The sequence below is a fragment of the Varanus komodoensis genome, unplaced genomic scaffold (genome assembly GCF_004798865.1).
Source record: "Varanus komodoensis strain SLA01 unplaced genomic scaffold, ASM479886v1 scaffold38, whole genome shotgun sequence".
Taxonomy (NCBI): domain Eukaryota; kingdom Metazoa; phylum Chordata; class Lepidosauria; order Squamata; family Varanidae; genus Varanus; species Varanus komodoensis.
The window spans coordinates 3,784,497-3,808,845 of NW_025335909.1; the positions used below are offsets into that span (position 1 = coordinate 3,784,497).

General features: G+C 49.2%; 2 protein-coding genes, 1 long non-coding RNA gene and 1 other non-coding gene across 13 annotated transcripts in view; all 4 read right to left on the minus strand.

Annotated features, from left to right (window-relative positions):
- Positions 1 to 525: 525 nt before the first annotated feature.
- On the minus strand, positions 526 to 3,249 carry LOC123028702. The gene is made up of 2 exons (XR_006415749.1): positions 1,896 to 3,249; positions 526 to 1,782 (listed from the first exon to the last, which is right to left on the minus strand). It is a non-coding gene; the product is annotated as an uncharacterized LOC123028702 (long non-coding RNA).
- On the minus strand, positions 2,345 to 2,482 carry LOC123028768. Its single transcript, XR_006415759.1, has one exon. It is a non-coding gene; the product is annotated as a small nucleolar RNA SNORA49 (small nucleolar RNA).
- A 2,882-nt stretch (positions 3,250 to 6,131) lies between the features above and the next one.
- PUS1 (pseudouridine synthase 1) lies at positions 6,132 to 12,179 on the minus strand. Its single transcript, XM_044440894.1, has 6 exons — positions 11,950 to 12,179; positions 11,297 to 11,512; positions 10,404 to 10,541; positions 9,362 to 9,464; positions 8,037 to 8,737; positions 6,132 to 6,781 (listed from the first exon to the last, which is right to left on the minus strand). The coding sequence occupies exons 1-6, from the start codon at positions 12,043 to 12,045 to the stop codon at positions 6,734 to 6,736; spliced, it is 1,302 nt and encodes a 433-aa protein (XP_044296829.1). The 5' UTR covers positions 12,046 to 12,179; the 3' UTR covers positions 6,132 to 6,733.
- A 3,174-nt stretch (positions 12,180 to 15,353) lies between these two features.
- ULK1 (unc-51 like autophagy activating kinase 1) overlaps positions 15,354 to 24,349 on the minus strand; it is an 85,560-nt gene continuing 76,564 nt past the window's right edge. For 9 of the 10 annotated variants that reach the window (XM_044440873.1, XM_044440872.1, XM_044440880.1 and 6 more), the window contains 2 exons: positions 23,271 to 23,406; positions 17,701 to 22,126 (listed from right to left, as the gene is read on the minus strand). In XM_044440873.1, the coding sequence (XP_044296808.1) occupies positions 22,071 to 22,126; positions 23,271 to 23,406 (192 nt within the window). In that variant the 3' untranslated portion in view covers positions 17,701 to 22,070. Of the gene's footprint in view, positions 15,433 to 17,700; positions 22,127 to 23,270; positions 23,407 to 24,349 lie in introns of those variants that run through there. The other variant, XM_044440876.1, reaches the window with a different exon arrangement.

The window sequence follows — 24,349 nt, forward strand, 5'->3', positions numbered from 1 at the left end:
GCCTAGACAACCCTTCACACTTTTTGTTGTAATGCTGGCTTTTATGGATTGCTGCCTTCAACTGAAAAGTAGCATCAATGTTCAGGGTGAATCAATGGTCCTTGCCCATCTATTGTATAGGATTTGTTCTAGTAAACACGTACAAATTAAAGCCCAAGCTACACACATGTTCACAGCTGTTCTGTGGGTGCTTGTAATCTGATCCCATCTGTGCTACACTGAAATGAGTTCAGCAAGACCCACACTGCAGTGAAAAATGTGCATACAAGTGCAACTACCTGGTATCAGAGGGGCTTGCCCGTTCCAACCAAGGCACTTCCTCATTTGAAGCTCTTAGCTGCTTCCTACACTGACTTACTAGGGAGTAAACTTTTTTTGAATGGAATGAGCTTTATTTCTCAGAACACACATATAGGGCTCTTGTGTTAGCCAATTTGCTCCACCCGCTCTGGAACCTCAGGGTACAACTTAACAAAACAAAGATGCAAAGAAAAAAAAAGCTGCAAACAAATCCAGACACCATAATTCTATTAAAAATATAATCCACTTTATTACATTGAGTGCAATGTAAAAATCACATCCCCAGGCTACAAAACTATGCATGGACAATTTTAAATTAGGTGTGATGGTAATAATTCAAGGCCTCTCAGCTATCAAATACAAGGACAGAGTTCAGAACTATATTAGCTAGGATCAGTTGTGCTCATCCCAAAAATCATACTTTTCTGCCTTCTTTTTCAGGGTCTGTTCCTGAAAATGCACAGCTTAGACATTACAAGCAGTGCCATTTTCAGCAAATATAGCAGAAACATGGTTTTAACACAAAAGGAACCTTTAGAATATTAATATTCAGGGCTTGATATTACCTATTCCAGGAGTTTTACAACATCATCCTTCATTCTTGTTTGTTGCACTTATTTTAAACTTTTTTTTAATGATTTTATGATATTTTTATGGATTGTTGTAAACCCCCCAGGAAGGTTTGGCTGTGGGGCAATACAGAAATGAAATCATGATGACATCATTCTGGCACTAGGCAGTACTGAGGATAAACGTGTGTGAGACTGAGCTATACCTTGAAGCCCACAAGGTTGCTAAAGGGAAAAAGTTTTGGGGAGAAGTCCCCAGTTTGGGTTCAAGTACCCTTCTTGACAAGTGAAGAGGCATAGCTTCCAACCAGCTGGGGGGGTTTTAGAGCTAGTTTGCCTGGTAGCTGCAAAGTGTCAATAAAGATCAGCTTACAAAGGGACTGTCTGATGTTTGGCAGCCTAAGAACAGCTGTAGTTCAGGTACCTAAAGGAGATACAAAACAAAGAAGCATTAACTACAGTTAACATATCATAACAGGAATTAAAGACACGCATAGAGAATGACATGACATCAAGTCTTGGGGAGCAGATTTGCTCTCTCCTTGCCCTTCCCATGCATTTAACAACCACTACCTTCAAAAAACAAAACCAACCCTGCCTTCAAAACTAAACTAAAACCAAGTTGTCTACTACTTCTATGCAGAACTGAGGTAAGGGGAGGTAACCTGTGGACCTTATGTGGTCCACCCATGGGCTTGGTGGTTTGGGATCATGCATTTTTTCCCAGCAGAAATGTTGGGAATCCAGCCGCTTCTGGCAGTGTAGACAGCTGGGGAGAAACACAGCCTATAGTAAAATGCAGGGTGGGGGCACTGCAGCCCCCCAACCCCTAAATTAGTGCCTGAATCTGTGTGTTATCCTTTCTCTTCACCAACTTTTCTTACTTCTGTATCCCGTTGACGAGATTGTAAGCCTGCAGGCAAAGACAAGCTTTGGTTTGTTTAAAGTCATTGCATGGTACCTACGAAGGTCAGAGGCCCCCCTTCTCCCCTTGTTGCTTTTCCCAGTAAATGAACACAGCATTACCAACAGAATTGCAGAAATTGCAATCCAGGTCACTTCCTGATCCTTGTATCACAACGGCCAATGCCTGAAACTTGCAAGGTGGCTGAAATTTAGAAGCAGGGAAGCCCACAAGTGCATGATCTGGAAAACTGGGTAGCCAAATTTCATTCCTGTAAGTTTATAAGAGCAGTTTTATCTAATTTATTGCCACTGACATTAGCAAGATGCTTCACTTTTGCTAAAAAAGCATCATATTTATAAAAAGCGTATTTCCTTGGAGACAGAGATCCAACCACCGCTGCTTCTCAGACACCCACGGCCCCTGCAACACAACCGTTTCTTCGCTATGGATTAAGCAGCCGCCATTCTAAATAAACTGAGAACTGCTCAGCTACTGAAATTAAAAAAACCCCACTGATTCAGACTCTTACCTGAGCAAAAGATGAGCTACATTTGATATTACAGGGATGGATGTGTGCTCAAATTGTAGGCCCCAAAGAAAGGCAAGAGTCCTCTTGGGGAGGGAATTGAGCATAGTTTCAATATATCCTCAGGCAATGCCAAGGCACCTACGGGTTTAAAGAGCCCCTGGAGTAAGGCTGAGGAAAGCAGCGCAAGGACGGATGCTAAGAACCCATTACTACATTGCCTGGATAATACCAGATGGTGTTGCTCCAAGGGATAAAGACGTCAAGACTGTCTTCCCCAGAGCAGACTTGGAACTTTCATAGTTCCCATTCCTCCAGAGCAGTACCTTCCCACTATTTCCAGCAAAGTAAATTTCCATTCCTGCCATTTCCAGCACTCAAGCCATGCACGCCGTTCCAAAAGGGCACTGTACACACACAAGATGGTGCTACCCAGGATACATCCAAGCAGCACAGATCCATATGAAATAACACCGTTCACACACAAGAGAGAAGTATCAGCAGGCTTTCAGAAGTACAAAAATGAAGGGCTGAGAAACACAGTTTATACAGAAACCTCTGCTGAGACTATTAACACAATAAATCCAAAGTAACCAAAAGGGAAGGGCCACCAACACATCTGACCAAGACTGGATGTAAAAACCTCTCTAAAAGCAAGGCCTTTCCTCTCTTCCTGAATGGATTACAGCTAAAGCGCCAAGCTGGAAGGAACATTCCACAGAGTTGTGTTAATTCTTCTCATAATGGCTTGATACATGGATCAGCCATCTAGTCAAATACAGGAAGAGAACCTCCATGCCTCTCCCACCCTGAAGAAGACACAGACGGCCCATTTCATATTAACTCCGCTCACAAGCAAGGCGGGCTAAGGCACTGCAAGGATTTCTCACATCCCAGGTGGTAGTGGATTTAATTATGCATGAAGAGGAACCAAAATACACTTTTAGATTACATACCTTCAAATAAGAGTGTTTTCCTCCAGTCTTCTTATCAGCCAAAAAGATCAAAGTCCCAGCTTCTTAAAGGCAGAAACAGGTCCCATCAACCAACGTATCTAAAAGCAGACTTGATTTTAAAAATTAGCACACAGTTCCCATTCAACCGACCTGCTTATCCAACGCGCAGCAAAATCCAACAAACCACTGACCCACATTTTGTAATACAGAACAACTTCCAAGACAAACATGTGAGCAGCTTCAGATTCTTCTGTTAAAGAAAAGGGCATCTCTTTGATTTCTTCCTGTCATCTACCTGTTGAGCATTTTCCTATCAAAGCAGCTTCACTGCACTGGGGGGTGTGGTTGACAAGCTCAGGAATAAGCCAAATACAGTACCTGTGGATTACGGAAATCTCTCCCCTCTGACCAGACCCCTGGGCTTTTAACATATCCATGGTCCACAGAAATCCAACACGTCTACCTGTCTCTGGAAGAACTTGGCTGATCTCTATCTGCCTCCTTTAAGCAAGTTACAGGTTTGCTTTCAATTCTCTCTCTCAGCTTGTCCTCATGGATAGAAAGATGCAAGTCTAGGAAAGCTGTACCAATGAAACTTCTGCCTGCCATACAATTGCTGAAGGTCTCCTTCATAATTCAGGGAAGAATTAATTAACAGAAAAAAGCAAACCAGTAAGACATTGCCCCGCACCATCCATTTGCTTCCACTCAGGCAAGGCTGCCATGACTGAATTAACCCCCCACCCCACATCCCCCCTTGGTCTGGAGTGCTGTTGCCCCTAAGAATATCCATTATTGGGCAATACCATTTTTAAGGGTACATGGGGGTATAACTACGGCTCTCGTTTCTAGAGCCACCCTCCCAATTGCAAGTATGTGGTCAGGAAATATAGTCCATTGGTTGATACCAAGGAAAAAGGCAGGATATAAATCGAATAAAAAAATAAAAAAATAAACTCCCGCATTATCGGATAATGACAGTGACGGATGGCGCAACCCACCTATCAGGAGCTCAACCAGAAGGCAGGGTGGTTTGTACGGGGCTACAGGAGCACCTCAGGGACAAAACAGAAAACGCGACCATAATTTCAGAGGTCATCCGTGGTTTTTTCGCTCTTCTATTTGTCCACTGCACTATTTTCAAAACTGGCACTACAATGCAGCAACAGCGACAAACCCTCATATAAGCAGACATATTCAGGATGCACTTCTAAGCCACAGGATGTGCCTGTCCAAGGAATTATGAGAATATTAGCTTTTGGGAGGATCTCAGCAGAGCAATCTGTCAATAACAGTAATTGACACGGCAGCACTTCCGGTTTATGTCACGGCAAGATCGGCAGCAAAGACGGGAGCTCCGTGCTTCGCACCAAAATCCATTCATCAGGGGGCTTGGAAAAGCCCAATCGCTGCCCCGAAGAGGTGGTGAAAGGACACGGACTACCTCTGGTGTGCTTTTGGGGGCGGCTGTCATGGTGAACGGAATGAGAGGGGTCTACCCCCTCGCTAGCCATCAGCTCTGGCCAAACAGTGAAAGGAAAGGAAAGCTCAGAGTTCCGAGTTACTGGGTGAGACTACTATTATTTTCCAGAATTGAGCCCTTAAAGGAAATGCTGGGAACAGGCATTAATCCAGATAAAAAAGCCCTTCTTTAACAGAGAACATCTCCCCCCTACAGACTCTAAGCAGAGACAGAACTGGGGCGATTAAACGAGAAGGCTTAACACTATAAAAGTTGGAAAATAAAAATCCTTTTAATCTCCCCAAGGGCAAAGAATTAGATTTTGAAACCTACTGTAAATCATCTGAAGAAAAAGTCTGTTTCTTCTGTTCGTTTACGTTGTTTTCCTCAGTCTTACGGCGATCTGACCATTTCCGATCATTGTGTAAGAGAACCGAAGACTTTGGATGCATCTATAGCCCTCTGCTGCCAACGTGTGGCTAATATGCTTTACGACAGACTCTTTAAAATAAAAGCTTGAACATTAACTCCTCACTTGCTAGACGATACACTTAGACGTGCCTTTGATGTACCGTTTCCTTAATAATGGCTCCATCGGCTGCTGGTAACCCAAATCAATCAGAAACATCGGATCTGATGACTCAACAGGAAAAAAATCAGAAGGAGATACAAACAACACTTCCAACAATTCAAGAATCTATTCGGCAACTGGCTACAGAACTAAAGGGACAAAATGACAAATTAGAAAAGTTGACTTCAGATCAAAAGGAAAGATGAGATAAGCTGGACAGTCACTTTGAGGCTATAAATGCTAAATTTGCAGATATCCAACAGAAAACTGAGCAGAATGAACAAAAAATAAAAGAGGTGGAAGACAAGACTGAGAATATTGATAAGGCGAAAGAGATGAGTAACAAAATACAACACTTAACTCAGACAAACAAGGCATTATGGGACTCAGTGGCTACATTGGAGATGGACGAGGCATCTAACTACTTCAGACTACAAAATGTGCCAGAGACAAAAAATGAAGATTTAAATGACTTAGTACAGTGGTACCTCAGCTCACAAACACCTCAGTTCACAACCAAATCGGGTCGCGAACAGAAATGTCATAAAAATTTTGCTGCAGGTCGCAAACTCTGCATTGCGGTCAAGCTGGGGAGGGGGAGATGGCCACGATTGTGCCCACCTCCCCCCCAGCATGTCAGCGATCTTCTCCGGAGACTGAGAAGGCATGCCCATTTTTTGTGACCACTGAATTGTCCTCATAAAGGGTACCACGATAGCACAGGTTTAGGATTTTCTTTAATGGCCCGGGGAACTACCTTAATCTTTTCTGAGCCATACCAACCAGACACAAGCTCTTTTATTTCATATACCCGAGAAAGAGATGGCGCTTACTCTTCTGCATGATGCCCTGTGAAGCTTTTATTTCATTTTATTTAAAAAAGCAGAGAGGTTCTTTTTAAAAAGTCCACTAACTGAAAATTAAGTCATTTTAAAAAGGAAATGGGGTAGAAAGTCAGATAGGCCACAATCAGAATTTACATCAATTCTCGTGTTATTTCACCTCTGGAAGACTGGAGAATAGGCAGAGCAATTCCATCTTCTTCCTTGACCAACCCAAAGCCAAAGAAAGCCTAAAAGAAGAGCAAGAAACTTGATCCACCAAGAAAAATACAATAGGGGAAAGATGCCATTAATCCCTTGCCCTGAAAGCCTGATTAATAATTATTTTCTCTCATATATTTAAGTAGCAAAATAACATTATTCAGCTATTTTTTAAAAAAACAAAATAGTCTTTTATCAAGCATAATGAAAGCATGATTCGCTGATGAAATTCCCTTCCCTCTGCAGTCACATGGGGATTAAGTGTCCTGTTTCGAGGGCCGCCTCTGCTTTTCCTCCTCTCGTAGTCAGGGCTTGAGAGGTCTCGGATTCACTGGGCAGCAGATGCTTGGATTGTCATGGACTAAAGCACACGTCAACACAACCCGGAACCATCTGGGGTCAGTCTGAGTCGGCGTCACATCCATCACTGCCCTCAGCCTGGTCGTTCTGAAAAGGGAACGGTGCGGTTACAACAGTCAGCGGCATTTGGCAACAAGGCAGTCAGTGCTGGTGGTCCCACCGGGTCGTCATGCTGCCTCTACCCTTCTTGATCGTGACTTGCCCAGTTCTTGCCCTGCCCTCCTACTGGAAAGCTTGACCAGGCCTCAGACCTTCTATAATCCAGGTGTCAACTGCCCAGAAAGCTTCAACTATTGCAGTGGTTCAGAAATCAACAATAATAATAGCAGCACTCCACTGGAGCTGCAGTGTCGCTCTAAGTGACAGCAGCTTGTCGGGGTCTCTGCTGTAACCATCACAGCTGGTGGCTTCCAGCTGCTTTGGCGTTCAGTCCCCTTCATCCTTACCCACCACAGGCAATGGTCCGGAAAGTTGGGAGATATCATTTAAACTGCCTGCTGCTGCCACTTGGCCCATCCCAGCCCATAAATCTGCTTGCTTCCCACCCGTGAGCAGGGTTCATTTTGACTCAGGATGACACAATTATGGATAACTCCTCCCACAGGCATGGGAAGGGCTAAGCCAAAAGGTTAACTCTAACTCTGGAAGCATCTATTTATTCTCCCTCCTTCATCGCACTGATCCACGCAGCTCACAAGAATTAAAACCATAATATGCAACACGACACAATGCAACGAGTTTTAAACACAGCACAAAATTTAAAAAGACAAGGTGAAACCCGGCAGCAAGGTAAATCTGTGAAGTGCAGCCATTGATCTAAAAGCACAGAAACCAAAAGACTGCTTCAGGGACCATCCTGGGCTCATCTCACTCCTCTCCCATGCCCGTTCCTGCATTTCCAAACCCTGTTTGTTCCCACAGTCGGCCTGAAAACATCAAGACTTCTCCCTCCTCTGCCATCTCTGTGTCTAAACCTGTTTCCCGACCCTCACCTGGCCCTGAAAAGCCTAGCAAGAATATCTGCTTCTTTCCTTCCCAGCACTCAGCCACCCTCCAGTTGTGCAGGAATGCAAGTCTCATAATTCCCAGCCTGCTTGGCCACCGGCTGCAGTCTAACAAATCTGGAGACACCAGGCTGAGCAGGGCCAGAAGGCTGCGAAGGTGCCACCGGGCTCCGGGTTGTTTTCCTGTGCACAGGAAGATTTCGTGGAGAACAGGTGGACCGTGTTAGGAGCAGGTAACCCAAAGGCAGGAGCACTGAGGGCAAAGGGTGCTCAGAGCCCCGGGGAAACGCAATCCAGGGACAAGGGCCGTTTTGAGCGGTACTTTTCTCCTGCGTTACCTTTGAAGCCGCGTTGTTGTCCCCCTGCAACTTGGAGGCGGTGGAGTTGAAGTCGTGGTTGGAGAGTGTTTCCAGCCAGGTGGCCATGGATCTCTCCTCCTTCTCCGTCCTGATGATTGTGGGGTAGATGTGTTGCTCCTTGAAGGCCGCGACCTTCTCTTCCTCCTCTTGCCACTCCAGGGCCTCATGGAGCCCGTCGTGCCCAAAGCGCTTGTTGTACATCTCAAAGTGGACCCGCTCCAGCACCAGGCCCAGCCCGGGCGCCTTGGGCACGTCCACCTTCTCCTCTCCCCAGCTCCTTTCCAGGATGGATTCGGAGGCGTAACCTTTCATGATGGCGACCACCAGGCCGATCATCTTTCGGATCTGGTGCATCATAAAGCTTTGCCCTTTCACCTTGATGACGGCGAACTCCAGGCCTTCCCGCACAAAGGGCGCCTCGCAATACATCTCCATGATGTAGCGCCTGGCACTGGGGTCCTTGGGCCCCTTCTGAGAGGTAAAATTGTGGAAGTTGTGAGTGCCCCTGTAGCAAGCCAAGAGGCTGTTCACAGCCGCCAAAGTCTCCGCGTTCAGGTGGTAGGTGCTGTCCTGAGGGTCCCGGTCTTTGTGGGCGAAGGCGAATGTCGGCAACATATACGAGTAGGTCCGGGCATCGCATTTGTTCTTGGAGTTGAAGCCTCCAGTGACTCGTTTAAGCCCTACATTTGAAGAGGAAGAAAAACCCCCAAACGACGTTATAACTGGGGTCCAGAGTTAGGCTGGATCAAGTGTGTCGATGGAAGCGTACTTCCGTGCCCCTCCTATGATCGCTCGCAGTCCCCTCGCCGCACAGCCAGGAGAACCTCATATCCGGAAGAGCGGTGGAGCAGAGAGGTGAGCAGGAAAGCCCACACACCCGGCAGCTGGCATGGAGCCCTTCCCGCCCTGGGCAGCTAAGCCTGGATCGAGCCCGAATCAACCGCAGGCATTCGCTTCACAAGAGCATTGGAACCAACCCATTTTTCCAAGTCTGCTATGACTCTGTTCGCCAGCCCTCCCCAACCGGAATGCTGCCTTGCAACTCCGCCTGTTCCCAGCCTGACCTGTGGGACAGCAGCCTGGGATGGCTCCCCCCATCTGCCCGGAACGAGCAATGGAAGAAATGCTCCCAAAAGGGGAAGGGCCAGTCATTGCTGCCATGCCATGGAGGAAAGCACCCATGTGCCCCAGTGACCCACCTCGCCCATGCCCTGCAACTCTTATCTGAGCGGGGGACGGGGCAGGCCTGGGAACGAGATCTCAATCCAGACCCGTGCCTAAGACCCCATTATATGCACACTTACCTAGAATTCTTATATGAGGAGGAAGATTCTCATTAATCTTTCTCAAGATATCTTCTATCAGCCAGACCTTCAGAGAGACTATCTGCCCAGCTGCGGAAACACCCTGCGGTTTAACAACAGGTGGCCAGTAAATGGACAGCAGGAAGGAAATAAACCCACCGGAAATTCTGAATCAAAAGCCTAAGACAGGATCCTCAGGGAGCTCAGCAGTTGCCGAAAGCTGCAATGAACAGAACAGGGGACAAGTCACAGGATACAGGAAAGTCCCCTGGTTAGACTGGCACAGGCATATGCAACCTGGAGTTATCCAGAAGTAAATCCCTGACCACTGAAATGCAGCTGGACAACAGCACCAGTTCCTTCTCTCCTGGGAGTTTTCAGGCAGAGCTAAGTGTTGCAGTGGGGAGTGTCCCATTTCAGGGGACTGGACTAGGTCAAGGCTGGGCAAATTCAGAAGGCCTGGAGACTTTCTGTCTCCCAAACAAGCCAACATCCCCCCTGCAGGCCCAGAAAAAAATTCAAAATATTGTGGTATTTAGGCAAAAAGTAGCATCCGTTGCTGTTACAGAACACCAGAAAAATCCATTGTAGATCACTTGAAAAGCCAATTTTGACCCTTAGCATTCCATAGCAGCTACAGACTGCTAAAAGGGTGTGATTTAGCTTGCAACACACCCCTTTCATTCCCTGGCAAGGCATATATATTTGCCACCACCAAGTGTGGCAGGCAGATGACAGCCTGCATGTTACCATCCCTGGAGTGGATCTTCACGGCTCCCTCCAAGAAATCAGAAATCCAGGGAAACACGTGACATGGGAAAACAAGCCAATCTCCGCAAGATGGCTGCAGGGCACCCAGCTATTTGCATACCACATGCTTTCCTTCTAGCGTCCTGGCATTTGCACTGGCCCACAGTTCACCAAAGGTAGCTGGCCTGCAAGTGCAACTGTGTGTCCAGAGCCCCTGCACCCCCCCTCCAACCCCCCCCCCCTTACACCCTTACATCCACACAATACAAAGACCCAAGCTGAAGCACATCACCTTGTCCGTTCTGGCACATCTCTGGAAAGACATCTTCTTCATGTCCTCGCCGTGGTTCTCTGGGATGCACCCTGAACGAATGAGGGCCGACACCAGGTCATCCTCAATCGTCTTGAACTGGGTGTTCCCCACATTGCGCTGGAAGGAGCAAAAATGCTTTTTAGAAAACTGAGCAGAGCTGGAGACTGAGCAGTGGTTAAGGGACCAGGCGGTGGATTCCAAAGCCACCTCAGAGCTGAGCACCGAAGGCGATGTTGAATGAGGCTGACTGGGCTAACCACGCTCAGTAAGTGATCCTGAGCAGGACTGCAGAAAGAGGGAGCGCCTCCCCACTCACTAGGCTAGAGAGGTCGAATCCGCCCAACTCATGCAAGGGAAAGAAGAGAAGGCCAAAGGGAAAAATCAGCCAGATCAACAAAGGACATCAATGTGTGCGTAACACAACCTTTGGCAACACCCCCTGGAACTGCAGGACTACTCCTAGCCAGTGAGTCAGGCTGAGAATCTGCAACTGGCCCAGTCACCCAGTGCCCTCCACGGCTGAGCCCCGATCTCCCGAGCGCTGCTCCCAAACCGTTATGCCACACTGGCTGTCACAGGGGGATACTTGTAAACTGCCCGGAGAGCCAATCTGGCCAGCGGGCGGTATAGAAAGCAAACAAATAATACATACTGCAGATTTGCCCCATTTTACAGAGCAGCTCCTCCTGACAAACCCCATGCTGGCCTCAGGCCCATCTGCTGGACTAGCAACCAACACGCCCAGAAGCCAGACTTCAAGACCTCACAGAGGCAGATGGAAGGGGACACCCAGTTCAACCCCCCCCCCCATACAACACAATGGCATTTCACCAGGGTGTAGCTCCCCATCAACACCACAGCTGATGACACACCTGCATCCCATGGTAGCCCTTCCCCGAATACGCCATCAGCAGCACGATCTTCCTCTTTGGAAACCTCTTTGTCCCATCCTCAGCGTTCTCCTCACTGGCCTTGAACCGTTTCGGCTCATGTCCATTCTCCTCCTCTTCCCTGTTTTTCGGCATCTTGGATGGGCTGCTGGCTGTGATTCTCAGGTCCTCAGCCATGGAAAGACACTGGAAGAGGTTCTGCAAAGCGGGGAAGGTTTAGGATTGAGGCAGGGCAAGTGACATAGAGGGCTAGTTCCCCTGTAACGGGAAGCCACGGTTTCCTGCTACGAGCCCTGGGTACTTCCCCTCTCCTCCCCACATACAAGTATCAGAAGTCATCAGAAGCATCTATTTCCACCCCAGAACAAACCACAGTCCACTGCAATGCCCAAACTAAGTGAACTGTGGTTCAAGGACAGTTGGAAGAACAAGCCAGGATCTAAGAACATGCTTCAATCTTGCCCGGTTGGCACGAACCACTGTTTCGAGATGCTGCAAGTCACAGGAAACCACTGTTCGTCGGAAAGCACAAGCAAACGCTCCAGCGGCGCGCTCTTCCCGCGGAGCGAACGGCGGCCATAGGAGCCTTGACTCTCGGGCACTGCAGCAACGCCATTAACGACGATGGTACCTACACGGCCAACTCCACTCGTCCACCAGCCGCCGGCCGCTCTCTGGAGGGGCTCGGGAGCCAGCCGCAGGAGCCTCGACCCGGCCCCGAAGACGGGCATGCCAGGGCTCCGCGACACGCACCGCCCGCCTGCAGCCACGGTCCCCTTCCCAGCGAGGAGAAGAGCGAGCGTGCGAAGAAGCACGGGGAGCAGGGGCGGCGTCGCCGTGCAGAAGGAAGGCCCCTTCCCGCGGGCTCCGGCGGGGCTGCGCTCGCGCGGGGCCGCACCGCCAACGCCGCGGCCACCGGCTGGAGCGGCTCAACCCGGGACCACGTGAGGCAGAGGAGGCGGCGCGGCGCGGCGGCGGAGGGGGGGGGGGGTAGGAATCCGCTTCCCCTACGGTGGCCGGCGAGGAACAACCTTCCGCGGAAGCGCCGGGAGGGAATCGCGCGCTCCTCCCAAGGAGGGCCCGGCCGGGCGGGCCGGCTGCAAAGGCGCGCGCGTTGCAGGCGCAGCGCGCGGGTGGGGGGGGACTCCCCTTCCCTGGTCTGCCCCCCCACATTCCTCTGCGCCCCCCGCGCTTTGCAAACGGATGCCTCAAAAAAGGTTGGCATTTGATTTTCGCCTTAGATCTGCACATCGGATGAATTGCCCTCCCACCTTTTATTTTTGGCACCCCCACCTCGCCTAGAACGTTCGGGCTGATGACGGGGACGAGCCCACCCCCTCACACCCGGAGCCCTGCGGACGTGGCGGACTACAACTCCCACCATCCCCAGCCTTAATTAAACCGGCCTTGGTTATTTCTTTTAGGAATTCATTTTATTTGCTATGTTTCGAGTGCTCGTGGGAAAGTACCAAGCTGTGGCTGGCTGGGATATGTTGGGAGTTGTAGGGTTTTTTAGCTGTCTAAACCTGCATAGGATTGACCCCTAAAATGCCTGCATGAAAAGCGGTCTCTGCCTCCTGTCCAGAAATAGCAATATAGGTGCCAGGCAAACCTCTTTGGAGAATTGATTCTGTAAGGGGGACACCCCACAGAGAGCAGATCTCTGCTTGGACAATGCTGCTCATAAAGCCACTTCTTTATGAACAGGGATGTCACACCCTCCCCGCAAGACTTCCCTCTTCCGAGTTTAGCCACAATCCCCACACAGCTGGTGGGAAATGGAGTTTCCCAGTAACAAGGTACTGTTCTATGTTGCAATGCATGGCATTTGAGGGGGTGCCTTGGCTTTTCATGGGCATCGAAGATCCCTCTGCTTTACAAAAGCCCTGTTCCAGGTGGAGATGAAAAATAGACAGCCTTGTGGCTCCTTGTTTGGATACACACAGCTACCTGCAGGTTTGGGGTCTCAGTTCTCAGGTCTCATGTTCAACACTTTCATGGCATTGCTGATTCTCATGCAAAGGAAAGGAGTTCTATCGGGGAGCACCTTTGTAGACCTCTGTGAAAACCCACTTTCTTGTGGAGGTAAAGAAACCCTGCACATGCCTACGGGTACCCAGCCCAGCACCAGAATACTTGCCAGCCAAGACGCGTCTACCTTATCACCTGCAGGTTTCTACTTCAGCTGGAATTGCCAATCAAACCACTTTGGCTTCCTCGGAGCACTTGGAGGGGTGGATATGGCCGTCTCCCTTGAGACCCGTGGCGTTGCTTTTCGAGCCCACTTGGAACTGGACAATTCATGCTCTGGCACATTTCCAGACTGGAGATTCAGCACAAAACACCTGCCTGTGAAGCATGAATGTGTCCCTTGGTGTGGCAGACTCGGAAGTCACGGGCTCCCTCGACGCAGTGGTTCCACGAGGCCAATTTCACCACTGACTGAATTTGATGGGCACCCTCCTCGCTTAGGCCAGACAGGTAGACTCTGCATGCTGCTTTCCAATTTTATTGCCCCCCCGAAACTTGCCTAAAAAAGCCGCTGCCCTCGTATAAAACAGCAGGCCCAGTGCTTAGGCAGTTCTCTCCCCTAATCTCAATTCTGCTTGAAATGCTGGGAGTTCGCTTCTTTCATTCTAATTGCAGCCTGTGTCATAGGTAGATCAGTGCAGGCTAATCTTCTCAGCAGGACGACGCTTTTGCTCCGCTCCCATCCTGCTGGGTCTTTAATCAGTTGCCCTGAGCTGGGCCCAGGTCTTGCCCATCACCCATCAGCCTTCCCCCAGCCTGATGCTCTCCAAAGTTATAATTTCCACCAGCCTCAGCCAGCGCAGCCAAAGACCCAAGACAATGGAGGTGTCATTCAAAGCATCTGGAAGGCACCGGCTTTGGAGGAAGGTTGCCTGGGCTGGTGGAGGAGGCCAGGCTGTGGGCTCCTTAAATGCAGTGTTGGGCAGCGCTGCGGCCGAGGCAGAAAAGCAGAGGCCGATCGCAGCAGGAGCCCCCAGAAGCTGTGGGGCTCGAGCGCACGGTGCGCACGAGGCCAAGAAAGCTCAGGATGTTCTCACCCTGTGGAGGCACCTGAAGGCTCTTCTGGGTGCGTCTCCTTTCCCAAAGTTGCCTCAACAGGGCAGCAGAGGGCAGCAGAGAGCGCCCATCCGTCAGAACCCGAAGTCACAGAAAGACAACGAGGACCACCCGCGAAATCCTAAAGCCCCAAAGCCGCAGGTGGGATATTGTAACGGTCCTGGGACAGGCAGGCTGGGTGGAGGGCTGTGCAGGCTGACCGCATCATCCTTGGCATGCCCGCTCAGAAGTAACCCCAGAATTCAGTGCATGTATAGGATCACAGCCTTCATTCAACCCAATTCTGCTAGGCACTTAAGGGGTGATCAGGTTGCCCTGAGGACTAATGGAGCAAAGCCACAGATATGGCTGAGCACCCATTTTATTATTATTATTATTATTATTATTATTATTATTATATTTCTATGCCGCCCCTTGCCGAAGCCTCGGGGCGGCTTACAACACATTTTATAGTGCTTTTTCAAAACATGGGCACCCACGTAACATCCAGTAGTTACTTGGAGCACAGCACCAATCTGGTGTGAGGCAGAGAACAGAATAAAGGGAAGCCTACCGGTCATTCGATTAAAATTTGGCCCAGAGATTAATTCTAGGTGGGCCCTAAGTTAAACAGTCAGTAGAAGCCACATAGAGTAATGTTACCTAGTGGTTACAGGATATGTAAGCCCTACCCACCTTTAGAAGGGAGAAAATTATTTCTGTAGCGAGCAAGAATTGGCTTGAGTAGCACAGCTAGAGCTTCTCCAAAGCATTGGGCCTGAATGCAAATGGCAGCTCTGTGACCTTGCGCAGCTTTCATGTTTGCCTTCTTAGTGCTGCCAGGAAAAAATATTAGTGACAGTAATAATAATGTGCTGGTAGAGGTGATAAATTTACTTCCAGTTTCAGGATTGCTCTTCTGAATGGCTAAAGTCAACATTTTTCAAGATGTTCGCAAAACACAGACAGACATGTTGGATCATGGACTACGGAACAGCATTTCCCCCGATCGTTTCTGCCTCCTCACCCTCCTATGCAGCTGGGAAGATCTCCTGCAAAAAGGAAAGAAACGGGATGCACATAACAGAGGACAGAAATTCAGGCACCCTTCCCTGTATGTGTCTCTCCAGTCTCTTCTGCGTGAGTTTATAGATTCATTTCATCCCATCCAGGGCTGGCTTTAAGAGGTGTAATCAGGCGCTTGCTGAGGTTCTGCATTCTGCTGGAGGTGTTCCTTCTCTCCTGCATTGCAGCTGGCTTCTTCCCTGCCTCTCCTTCTGCTCCAGGCAACAAGCCATGGAGGAAGGCGATTATGGAGGTGAGAACATGGACTGCAAGAGGAAGGGGCCTCTGGAGGAAGCCTTGCCCAGGGGCCTCAAGAACCTGGAGCTGGGCCCAGCCCTGATCCTACCCTCCTTCCTTAAGGGAGCCCCAAAGCTCCTCACCTTCAGCCCAAAGCATCCCTGGAGCAATTGGAGGTAGCAATTGGTGCAGGGAGATTGCAAAGAGGTCCCTTTGGAGCATGTGCTAAGCTTGACCTGGAAGCTTTCTGCCTGGCGCACATTAGAACCCAGGGCTAAAAAGACCGGCACCACTTTGGACAGGCTCCTGTCATCCTTTGGCTTGTGAGGTAGAAGCGAGTCTGCAGTCAAAACTCCTTTGGGCGATGCTTTCCCACACTCTGCACCCCATCAATGCACGTCCTATTGACATACAAGCTAAAATTAGGATACTCAAGACTGGCATCCTTCTTCGTCAGGCTTCCGTCCCACCCATGCTGGCGTCGCCTGCTTAGCCCGAATGGTTCTCGGCGGCAACAGATTGGGGGGTTGCCAAATTTAGCAAAATCCACAAGCAATCCAAAACAAAACTGTAAGGCCAAGGAGATTTGGGTTAAAAGGTTTGGGCTGGTGCCCTTGGCTCTCAGGGTATTTTGCCAGCTGAAACAAACAGGAAAAAGTGTGCGTGCGTGCGTGTGTACCCCTGCGAGGGTCATTGTGTTTGAAACCCTTCCTGCAGCATCATTCTCACCTTCCTCCCACCACACAGCAAAGCTGGCTGTAGTTGATGCATTACAAGATAAATCATGAACGTTTAAAAGAAGTCTGACGTCAAGGACTGCTAAAAATAGCAACATTCAACCCTCCCCAGTGCAGTTCAGAATAAGGGGAGAGGGTTCGTTAAGCCTGATCCCTCTTATACGCATATGTACGAGCAGGAAGAATCACTTCCTGCAATTCTCCCAGAAAAGACTGGGGAATTTTAAAACCCCGGCTGCACAATGGCAGGCCATTCTTGGACCCTGAAAACTGAAGCGGCCACGGCTGGCCTGCTTTTTTCCATCTGGCCTTTTTCCAGCTTGCTGTGTTTTGACCTACACGGTCCTGCATGCAGTTCACAGGCAAATGACGGCATCAGAACAAAGAGGACCGAAAAATAACGCAAACGCAGGCAAAGCCAGCCTCAGAAGAAGAAAGCACTCAGAAATGGTGTTACAAGCTCCCGTGTGCCTTTTGAAATAAAGCAGTCTTGCTGCTTCACCCAGAGAACCACGGGCCAAGGCAGGCAACCCCCAGATCTCAACTGCATGGTCCCGAATGTTTGATCCGCCCCAGAGAACCTCTTGCATACACTGGCAGGACAGCGCCTTTGCCGTGGTGGCACCACAGCCATGCACTTCCAACGGTAGGGAGGCTCGGTTGGCTCTGACCATTAAGACCGCATCATTAAGGGGGTGCCAAGGAGAGGCATAGCCGGGCAACCGTAATATAAATGCAACCTATTTATATGGTTGTATTTATATTGGATTTTAATTTTATGATGGTTTATCATTATTTATTTCTCTCTGTTTTCTAAATATCTTTATATTGCACTGTGAGCTGCCCAGAAAGCCTTTGGCTATGCGGCAGCATACAGATGCAATCAATCGATAGATGGATGGACAGACGGATGGACAGACAGCCAAGGCCTCTCCCCCCAGGAGGGGCCCACAAACCTGCCTCTTCACCTCTGCCACCTGCTTCTTTGCTTCCACCTTGCTCTGGCCCACCAGAGAGTGACTTGATCCATCACAGCAAGCAACCGATGAGAAAGGATGAGGAAGCGACGAAGGAGACTCGCTGGTGGATGAGAACGCCTTGCCCATGATCCCCCCAAACCCCGCAGCCAGCACGGACTCCAAGCCCACACGCCTTGGCCCCGTGGCCCCGAGGGAGAAAAGCCATGCGAACAGGTGTCCCCATCTGCCCAGCTACCATTTCCAGCTCTGAAACAGCAGAGGGCCATGACAGTGACCTCTGAAGAAGAGCGTAGGAAGAAACAACAATTACAAATCAATTTATTTCCTTAAGTCAGCGTTATACAATTTAAAGCAAGAACAAAAATGAAAACACATGACACATCGTCTTTTCTTTTTTAAAAATGACAGTTATCAAGCATAACCATGTGGAGACGGAACAGCTCTCTCACGACTGTCAACATACACATTAATAGGTTGAGGTTTCTTGAAATCTAGTTTAAGACACTACATACAAAACGCTGAAACAGTAACAAATCCATTGAACAATAGTGAATAGATTAGAATAGCCACTTCCGCTTGGATTTCTTTTCCCCACCTCCTCGTTTTTCAAACTTTTCTATTGTTTACTTTACAAAGCAATAAATATACTAGCTTTCCACCAAAAAAAAAAAAAGGCCCAACGTTTCATGCTACATGCAGTTAGATTGGGGGAAAATAAAATAGAATAAAAAATGCCAACACAATGGCAAATATTCCTTGTCTTATTTTTTCATCCAAGCACAGTGGCTATATTTCAAGTATTGAGATTATATTTATAGGTTGAAGTTCTGTAAACCGTATAGCATCTATTCTTTTTTGGAGCAATGACTGGGTCGGATGTGGGACAACTGTGATACATTCAAGTAACTAAGTACAGCTAGAAAGTCCGTGCGGAGCTGGCCAAATGCTACAGCTGCGTTCAACACGTGGCTTTAGGCCATGTTCTTACAGGGATGGGGAGGAGGGAGGCCCCCCTGCTGATCTGGGAGCAAACCTACTGGTCTCGCTAGCTAGGAAATGAGCCGTGTTCGGGGATGCAGGAAGCACGTTTTGTTGGGATGAGGGCAGCAACGGCCCCAGGAGGTGGCGAGCTTTCTGCTACATCGGTGCTCATCATGAGGGCGAGCTTGCCCGGCGATGGGTGCTGTTTCTGATGCCCGGCAATGCTTCGGGTGCAAGGGGACTCTGTGGCACGGTGGGAGTCCAGAAGGCAGCCCCCACTGGGATCCACCACCAGTTAAAATGCAGGGAACGGGGAAATGAAGCAGAGCACCCAAGCGGACTTGGGGGGGTGAGCCTTTGGGGAAATTGGGAATGCCACGTTGAAGCGCATGGCCTGGCCAAGGTCACACTGGCCTCCAGGGAAGGAAGCGCTTTCCTCTCTGCCAGGCTCACGGATTCAGTTTGATTTGGAGCGGCATTCCCGGTCTCCCGTGCTTCCTTTCCGTGCACACATCCCGATTAAATAGAAGCCCTACTGAAAGTCCAATCACAAGGTACACGTGCCAGGTAGCAGCATTTACACAACCTGTCACCGTGGCTCGTGGACTTGAAAGTCTTTTGACTGAACAGAAATGGCACCGTGATTCATGGGGCAACATCTGGTTAATTGTAATTTAAGGGCTTCCTAAGACTGTGGTGGCAAGTACCATTTCGCTTTGAAGAGAGCTTCCCCTCTCCTTTTACAAGGACAAGAAAGCCAAGAGGGCACCCCTGTGTGCCCCCAAAAACCAATTTCCCTGCAAATTTGTTGCTGGACTCGTATACAAACGGATGCACATTGAAAACAAATGACTCAAACTCATAAAATCGACAATCGGCACAAAACCGAGCGGGGGCACTTGAAATTTCCAGCGTGGGGAGCAGTGGTCATGGCTTTCGCATCAAGGGGGAAAATAAAGGACCTGGAGAATATGTAAAAACAGACCCAGCACTGGAAACAAAGTATAACAAAGGGGTGGACTATTTGTGGCCTTCCAGATGTTTTGTCGTACAGCACACTGGCCACGCAGGCTAGAATCAATGGGAGATGCAGCCCCGAACATCTGGACTGGCTCACTTGGCCTCCCGAACCCCATACATTGTCATAGTGTGTCAGTGTTGAACAAAAGCAAGACACCAGTTGTGCTGTGTTGCCGTCTTTCCATACAGACACAGCCACCAAGAACACAGCCATTTCCCACTGGCCAAGTCCAAATCGGAACACGCTTGCTGCAAGCACAACCGACAATTCTCTATGAAGCGCTGTTACACGCTGTTGGCATTCCCTAGGCCACCGAACTGTTCTTCTTCGCACACGTCTGAGGCACAACAGAGTGGCTGCAGCGGCAGGCCCTGAAAGAAGGGCGCGAAGATCACAGCCACTGTGCTGATGTCACGAACGTGGTTCTTAATTTCACAGAATCATGTGTGTTTTTTCTGGCACCAGAAGACCTCTTGCCAGAAGCCACGAAACTGGTTTCCAAGACAGTCGGGTTGCTCCTTGCATATTTTTGAAAAAGGAAAGGGGAACGTACACACAAGCAGGTCGGAAAATAAGTGAAGTCTCAGCCCATGGCGTGCAAATAAATATACATGACCCATTCTTCTAAAAACAAAAATGAAAAAAATTAATCCTGAAATCCAGGTTTTCTAGCCTAGCACAGACAAAATACTGCTGTAAGTTGGATCCATTCTATTAAAAAACGAAAAACGTGCACACACGCACACTCGGACACGCACATGTACAAAACTAACACGGAAAGGTAGCCCTCGGGTCCATCTCTCACACATTTGACCAGCGTCATAACACCCCCAGCCCAAATACGCACACACAAAAACCGCGCGAAGGAAACACGTCCTACAACCCTCCGTTCTTTTTGGCTACTTAGTTAAAAATACAGGCGAGGGGAGGATGGTCAACCGATAAAAGGGGCCGCTAGAAAACTGATGTGTTTTATATAAAAAACCCTAAAATGGAAAAGACAACAATGAATGTCTAACTCTTGTATGCATGCCTGACGTCAAAGCCTTGTCCTTGAGCTCTCCAAAAGTCCTAGTGGTGTGCCCACGTAAAAGAGCAAAATGAAAGATAGCAAAAGGTAAAGCAAATAATTCTGAAGCCGGACCCTTTTCAAGCTAGTGGTGCTTGTCCTGGAGAACAGGGACTGTGTGATTGTTTCTTTTCTCTCCTCACAAGCATAAGATACAGTACAGTTAAAAACACATACAAATACACTATACATTATCTCATATAGATATTAATACATATTAAATCTACTAATATATATTAATATATATATGCACAAACACGCGTACACACTTGTAGTGCAATTTCTTTAAAAAAAAGAAGAAAACAACCACCCAACAACCAAACAAACGAAGAACAACATATCAGCAAACTAGGAACCAGAGGTGGTAGAAGGCGAGGAAAACAGCATTCCTATAAGTTATGACGTTTCTGGAACACTGCAGGATAACTCAGTGCCCGGAAGTTCAAGTTCAATTTGTCCATAAAGTGCTCCTTTTGTTTCGCAAAGCGTGTGTGTGTGTGTGTGTGTGTGTGTGTGTGTGTGTTCTTTCTCATTTCCCATCCTCACCCCCACCAGGGGTGAGAGGGAGACGGAATTTATTTAATCTAGCCAACAGCCCAAAACAGCTCAGACGCATTCGCAAGAAAGGGCTATAGGCATGCATCTACTTCGTGACCCCCTCGTGGGGCGTAGAAAATCGTCCATCTAGAGGATTTTGGCTTCTTGTGGCCACTACAATATGGCCCGGAGTCCATTTGTTTCCTGTTCCAATTTGCTTTTACCTAAAGACGCTTTGCAAGGTTCTTCTACAGTTCTGTCTAAGTCCACAGAGTAAACATAGAACTGCCTCTTTCCCCAACACCCGCTCGTCCCCGTTCATCACGCAGGTGAGGCTCCCTGAAGTCTTCTTTCCAACATCGCTACGGAGGGATAGAAGCCACGGCTGCTCAAGCCACGGTGAGCGCGGGGCGTCTCCCCACGGCTGGAGGACCGCTGCTTCTCTTCCCATGCAGTGAGCTGTGAGAGGCTTAGGCAGATGCTGGAGAGCGCGAACGGGGACACAGTGCTGCAGAAGGCTCCTGAGAGATTGGCTATTGGCAAATGGGGTCGAGGATATGACTGGCCTAGACTGGAGAGTGGCATTCCTCCTAACCAACGGCGTCCCCTTCCGGAAGAGACAGGGTCTTCACTCCGAGAGCAGGAGCACCCAGTAGATCCACTGCCAGCAGGGAAGCGTGTCGTGTCTCCAGCTCTTGGGACAACGCTGGTCGGGTGGCGGTCCTTTCCTCCAAAAATGCACATCATGCACAAGGAAGTATCATCCAGGGAAGTAAAACGCAGGCCTTCCCTGACTGGTCCTCTGCTTTCTCCTCAGTTTGTATTGCGGCAAAAGGACTGCGGCCGTCCCTGCTCGTGTCCCTGAGGAGGGAGGCAGGGGAGAGGTTGGCGCTCCAAACTGGGGGAAGGTCTCCTTGAATCATGCCGAAGAGGGAACCCGTCGGAGCCATCCAAGGGATCTGTCGCCACGGGGGCCTGCTGGAACAGGTTTCGTCTTCTTGCTGGCAGGCACGTCAGAGATGGAAGGGGGAATCCACCTGCAGGACCAGCACGCCGGCTTTCTTCATGCACAGATCCCTGAAAGCAAGGCCGATAACCTGCGTTCGACACAGACTTTACCTGGAGCAAGAAAAATGCATGTGGAAGAGGAGTTTTTTTGCCATTCCTCCTCACTGCAGCAATTGCAGTATTGATAACGTGTGTGTGTGTGTGTGTGTAAGCTGAACAATTACATATTACAAGTTGAAATGCCGTGACCAATAACCTTACATACTTGCCAAAATGCTCTGCATTTCGCAGCAACAAGATCTGATTTTGCTTCTGAATTTAGAAGAACAGGTTTCCCTGGACTTTCTCCTTGGCCCCCACCTCTTGCTCATGTCCTGCTTCCCCTGCATTCTCCTTTAGCTAGAAGATTTCTGAAATGGACTCAGAATAATGCAAGGTACAGTCCAGCACACCTGGAGGGTACCAGGTTTTGGCAGGCTGCCTTTAAAAAGCCATGAACATGTAAGCTGGCTCTTTAGCCAATGATAAGAAAACAAAAGAGGCTTCCAGATTCCACAAAAGCTTTGTGGAGTCCCTATTCTGTGTTTTTCTCCTTTCTAACACCCACTCAGACTTTTTAGAAACCTTCCGGCTTTAAACCATTCTAAGTTGGGTTCCTTGCAAGAGGAAAAAGGTGGGAAATAAATGCAGTGTGATCATGATCATGCTGTATGTGCCAAAGCAGGGCCAGCCCTCCCATGAGGCAGGGTGGACCCCCAACCTCAGGTGACGTATCTGGAACAGCAGCAAAATCCACCGCTTGGATTCCACCTGTTGCCAGAAGTCCCAGGGCCACCCAATAAAGAAATCTTAGTCCGTTCATCAATGAATAGGCTGAACAACAGTTTTCAAGGAACGAGACATGCAAAGCAGGTTTCCTCCTAGAAAAGGCATCCCAGCCTCCTCCGGCGGGAGAGAGCGCCTCTTCTGAAATGGTACCCACAACCTTGCCTTAGAAATACACGGTTAGGTCAAAATCCTTGTGTCTCTTAACTTGGGAGTAAGCCCCTTGAACCCAAGAGGCTTACCTCCGAGTAATCATGTAGAGGGCCTGGCACTGGGACACTCAAGCGACACAAGGAGAAACCCAAAGCAACAACGAAGCCCCAAGCCAGCGGGGGTAAATAGACTTCTCTAACTTTGTCTGTGGGACAGCGGTTTGGCCTGGCCTCTCCTGGGGAGGACCTTGCTGAGACCAAGCAGGTGTGGCCCTTACATTTATTGATGTTCTCGATGTCCCCTTGCTCCGTGATGACGTTCAGGAGTCCCTCCATCAGCAGCAGTGCCTTGTGGTATCTCTGCACACAGTCTTCCCGGTGATGGAACATCTCGTCCAGTGCTGCCGCTTGAACCTGGAGAGAGGGAGAGAGACAGACACCTTCACAGGTCATCCTGCTGCTGCTGCTGCTGCTGCTGGGTGTCTTCTTGGTGCACTGGATTCACCGGCAGGCGAAGACGGGCCCCATCCTGCACTCAAGACAGCTGCAGGTGCCCGAAGAATGGCTAGGTGCCGACCCATCCTCATCATGGGAGGCATCCGCTGTCCGTGCTCAACCAGGGCAGCATCCCTTACACATGTTCTCCATTGCTTAGGCCAGAAAATGAGCAGTGGAACCTTCCAAAAGCAGAGTCTGATACTGTGGAGTGTTCCAAGGAAGTCCCCCCCCCCCTAGACTTTGGACCTCGGAAAGGAGTAAAATTTAAGACTTGGATCTAGGATGGCAGCTAGAAAGGAGGCCGAGGACAACCTGAATTGAGGGGCGTGGCTGGCTGAAGATGGGGGACAAGCCCACCAGCACCACCAGTCTTGCTCAGAACATCTGGGGAATCTTTCCAGCCTGGAATGCACCGGTTGAGGCTTTTCTGGGCCCTTGGCGTTCAGCTGCCTCCACCCCCACGTTTCAGCAGAAAGGTGGAGCATCCCTAAAATACATGCATCCTGGATGTGCCACCTTCCAGAGGACCCTGAGGCAGAGCAACCCCCCTGAAGGCAAACCAGAGGGTGGAACAGTGTGGTCCAACCGCCAGCCGTCCTCAGGGCTGCAAGGAGAGGTCTTTCCTGGCTACCAGGCCCCTGGAGTTGCCCAGGAGTGCAGCTGGGCCTCCTACCATGGGATGCGTTGCCAGAAGGTTTTTAAACCATTTTTTAAAAATTGTTATATTGTTGTTATTTATGTATTTATGTATCCTTTGTGAGCCGCCCCGAGGCTTTGTTGCGATGGGGGCGGCACAGAAATATTTTAAAATAAATGAATGAATGAATGAATGAACGAACGAACGAACGAATGTGTTACT

Bases quoted from the DNA above. Each gene is read 5' to 3' on its own strand.
- PUS1 (XM_044440894.1), bottom strand. From the start codon at position 12,045: ATGCCCGTCTTCGGGGCCGGGTCGAGGCTCCTGCGGCTGGCTCCCGAG. The intron at 11,513-11,949 runs GTAGGTACCATC...CCCGCTTTGCAG, and splicing joins GGACGAGTGGAGTTGGCCGT to AACCTCTTCCAGTGTCTTTC. The intron at 10,542-11,296 runs GTGTGTCATCAG...TGCTCCTTCCAG, and splicing joins AGGGCTACCATGGGATGCAG to CGCAATGTGGGGAACACCCA.